The sequence below is a fragment of the Arachis ipaensis genome, chromosome B10, assembly GCF_059453495.1.
Source record: "Arachis ipaensis isolate K30076 ecotype BB chromosome B10, ASM5945349v1, whole genome shotgun sequence".
Lineage (NCBI taxonomy): Eukaryota > Viridiplantae > Streptophyta > Magnoliopsida > Fabales > Fabaceae > Arachis > Arachis ipaensis.
Window position 1 is genome coordinate 109,130,697 of NC_142435.1, and position 2,002 is coordinate 109,132,698.

The 2,002-nt window shown below is 33.6% G+C and overlaps 1 protein-coding gene across 1 annotated transcript; it reads left to right on the forward strand.

The window, feature by feature from the left end:
* The first annotated feature begins 986 nt into the window (after window positions 1-986).
* On the forward strand, window positions 987-1,565 carry LOC107620830 (uncharacterized). The gene has a single exon (XM_016322938.1). The coding sequence runs from the start codon at window positions 987-989 to the stop codon at window positions 1,563-1,565; it is 579 nt and encodes a 192-aa protein (XP_016178424.1).
* The last annotated feature ends 437 nt before the right edge of the window (window positions 1,566-2,002 follow it).

The following is a 2,002-nucleotide window of genomic DNA, read 5'->3' on the forward strand; positions in this document are numbered from 1 at the left end:
AGCGACTTCCTCTGGGGACGACCCAGACAGCAGGGATAAATACAGAAGCTTTGGCGGTGGCGACGAAGCACGATGGTGACAAGCTGCTCTGTGCATTGCGTCTCTTCCTCTCTCCTCTGTCCAACAGCAGCAGCGACAACGAGCGTTCCTTTTGCAATGACGCCTTCGACGGTGACGACATCGGAGAGGAGGGTGGTGATATCCAACGATGACGTGCAGTGTGGCGGCGACTTCCTCTCTTCTAGCTCATGTTTTGTCCCCTCATTCTCTCTCTCTCTCTCCTCGACGATGATGGCGACGGTGACGATGACACCCAACCCTGCCGCCGCTATCTCCTTTCTATCCTCCCTATCTGCTATTCTTCTTTCTTCTATCGTATGTGTGTGTATGTGTTACAGGAATGAAAGTGGTAAGGGGATGGCGGCTAAGTTAGGGTTAGAGAGAGGGTGTATGTGTGAGTGTTGAGTTTTAGGGTTAGGGTTTTTAGAATTAGGTAAAAAGAGTAGTATTTGAAGTATAGTTCAATATAATTACTTTTGAGAATACTATTTATTTTTTAGCTCAAAAATTATTTTCAAATAAATACTCTAATTCAAAAATTATAGATAACCAAATTAGTTATTCTTTATTCATAAAATAAAATTTAAAATCTCAATATTCAAATTAAACTATATAAAATTCTCATTATTTTTTTATTACTAAAGCTTTAAATTCTAAATGAGAAAATACCTAAATATCTATGAAAATTATATGAGTTCTAGTTATTTTTAAACTCAAAGTCTCATAACTTTGATTTAATTTCTTTTGGTAAATAATTTTCAGAAATTAAAATTATAATTAAGTATACCAATTCACAAATAACTCAGTATTTAATTTCTAAATATCTGAGGTCTTACAATAGGTATTTTTAAAGTAGGGCAATTCTTTCACCCACATTTGAGAGTGTCCAGAAGGTAAACGATTTCGTATTGACAATCTTCTCAAGTATGGAAAAGGAGTATCTACGTTTTGACACAACATGTCAAACTGATGAGAATGAAGATATACAACAACATTGGTTCACAATAGAATTCCTAAATAACATCAATTGTTTAGGATTACCTAATCACAAGTTGACTTTAAAGGCAAGAGTCGCTGTAATGCTATTGCAAAACATAGACCGGACTTCAGGTTTATGGAATGGGACAAAGTTAATAGTTAACAAGCTTGGCAATAACATAATTGGAGCGATGGTAATGACTGGTAGAAATATTGGTGACAAAGTATACATTCCAAGAATGAAGTTGATCCCTTCAGATTCAGGATTGTCATTTAAGTTCCAACGGAAATCATTTTTATTAATAGTGTGCTTTGCAATGACCATCAATAAGAGTCATGGTCAATCATTATCACATGTAGGGATTTACTTGCAAAAAACAGTGTTTACTCATGCGCAACTTTACGTTGCTTTGTCAATAGTTAAGAGTCGTAGTAGCTTAAAGGTTCTAATTCTAAACGAAGACGGCAATCCAAAGTCATCAATAACAAATGTCATGTTCAAGGAAGTTTTAATAATATTTACGTAAGAAAAATAGTATTTTTATTTTAACATGTTATGATTTATATTTTTGTATGATTATTGATTATAGATATAACTAATTTATCTATAACTCTTATTTCTAACTTGGAATGAAATGTATAACAGGGAGCACAACATCAAATGGCAATTGCTTTTCTAATGAGGTTAGTAAAATACTAGGTTTCCATAAACATTCATTAGCCTTTTGATATAAAGTTTAGTGCAAAATTGATATTCTAATAAAATAGTTATATATGCTCTTATTTTCTTAGGATTCTTTCATTAGGGTTGGCAAACAGGCCGAAACCTATAATGACCTAACTTCCAGCACATCATGATCGTACCAAAAGTGAGACGTTACTAACCTAATTTCTTTATTATCTATTTAATATTGAGCCTTTATGCACTTAATCTATCGACAATATTTCTAAAAAGTTAAAACTT